The sequence below is a fragment of the Penaeus monodon genome, chromosome 33 (assembly GCF_015228065.2).
Source record: "Penaeus monodon isolate SGIC_2016 chromosome 33, NSTDA_Pmon_1, whole genome shotgun sequence".
Taxonomy (NCBI): domain Eukaryota; kingdom Metazoa; phylum Arthropoda; class Malacostraca; order Decapoda; family Penaeidae; genus Penaeus; species Penaeus monodon.
Genome location: NC_051418.1, coordinates 10,779,095 through 10,780,446, shown reverse-complemented (window position 1 = coordinate 10,780,446; position 1,352 = coordinate 10,779,095). Strand labels below are relative to the sequence as shown.

General features: G+C 64.3%; 1 protein-coding gene across 1 annotated transcript; it reads left to right on the top strand.

Annotated features, from left to right (window-relative positions):
* LOC119594012 (zinc finger protein 579-like) lies at positions 1–1,346 on the top strand (the record flags this gene model as incomplete). The annotated part of the gene is given in 1 exon segment (XM_037943039.1): positions 1–1,346. A coding segment is annotated over 1 exon segment (407 nt), but the record flags the coding sequence as incomplete, so codon positions are not given.
* Between the last annotated feature and the right edge of the window lie 6 nt (positions 1,347–1,352).

The following is a 1,352-nucleotide window of genomic DNA, read 5'->3' as shown; positions in this document are numbered from 1 at the left end:
AGAGGTTTCCGTGCCGGGCGCCGGTCAGCTGCCCGGTGTGCGGCCGCGTGTGCTCCAACAAGTACATCCTGAGGACCCACATGGAGGACCGGCATTCGGGGCCGCAGCGCCTCACGTGTCCGCACTGCGCCAAGGAGTACTCTTCACGCAACTCCCTCCTGTCGCACATCTCCCGGTACCACCGCGAGCGGGAGAGTGGCCCCGTGCCCCTGCCCACCGTCGAGCTGCTGGAACCCAAGGCGCATCCCCCGCCACGCCCGCAGCACCTACCGCAGCACCAGGCGTCGCCCCTGCATGTGCCCCCACCGCCGCAGCCGCCACACCAGCCGCCAGTGCCTCTCTCTTCCGCGTTGGATCTCCTGGAGGTCAAGCCGCAGGTGGCTCACCCGCACGCGTCCCCTCAGTGAGGGGACTAGGCCTCAGGTGCGCGCCTGTACGCACGCACGGGTCGCGGCGCCGTCAGCTGGACCGTCCCACCACGCCCTGGCCCTCCACCGCCACCGTCCTGTCTCGCCAACCAGACACGCCGCCATCCTGCCATTGCCAGCACCTGGAAACCACCGGCAGTCCCGTGACGCCCTTCCTTCCAGCAATTGATCATGGAAGCACGCCAGGGATCAGCTCACTTCCACGAATTCGCATGAAATTTCGCGAAGATTTCACTCGCTTCCTCAGCCGGCCGTCCACGGCGTCGCGAGCCTTGCCGACCATCTCTCTGCGCCGAACCGCCGCGCAGGAGCTGCCGGGTCCGCGACGGCCCGGCGGTTCAGCGGTTCTCCGGACTGGGCTGCGGCGGCGACGAGGGTCCTAGCCTTGGCCCCTCGCTCCTGGAAGGCCCGCGCTCGTGGCCGCTCTGGAAACCGAGGGTCCGGATCCTGTGACCATGTCTTTCCAGCTAAACTCGCTGCTCCGCCGCCGCCGCCCAACGGCAATGGCGACGCACGGCTGAGGCCACCGCTCGGGACCACGAAACGGACGCCCAGGGAGCGTTCAAGGGCCGTGACCGCCGTCGCAATCACCGTCCCTGGGTCATGACACCTGCGTTTGCCATGCCCTGAGGTCATGCCATATTTGCCCTTATCATGGCGGTCTCTCTGTTCCCAAAGTCTAGAAGTCACAGCTGTCTCTACCATGGCCGAAGTCTTGAAGTCTGTCACGGCCGCGGCAGGCAGTTTTCGTGGTCGACACAAATGCCCCTGGCGTACCCTGAGGGTATGATGCAGGCATGACTTGGCGAGATGTGAGTCAAGTCATGCATGCTGTGTTGATTACATGAAAACTGCTTGCATGATCTTTGACAGACCAGATATTGTCGCAGAAGCTTTGAAAATAAGGCTCCCGTAAACCAGTGT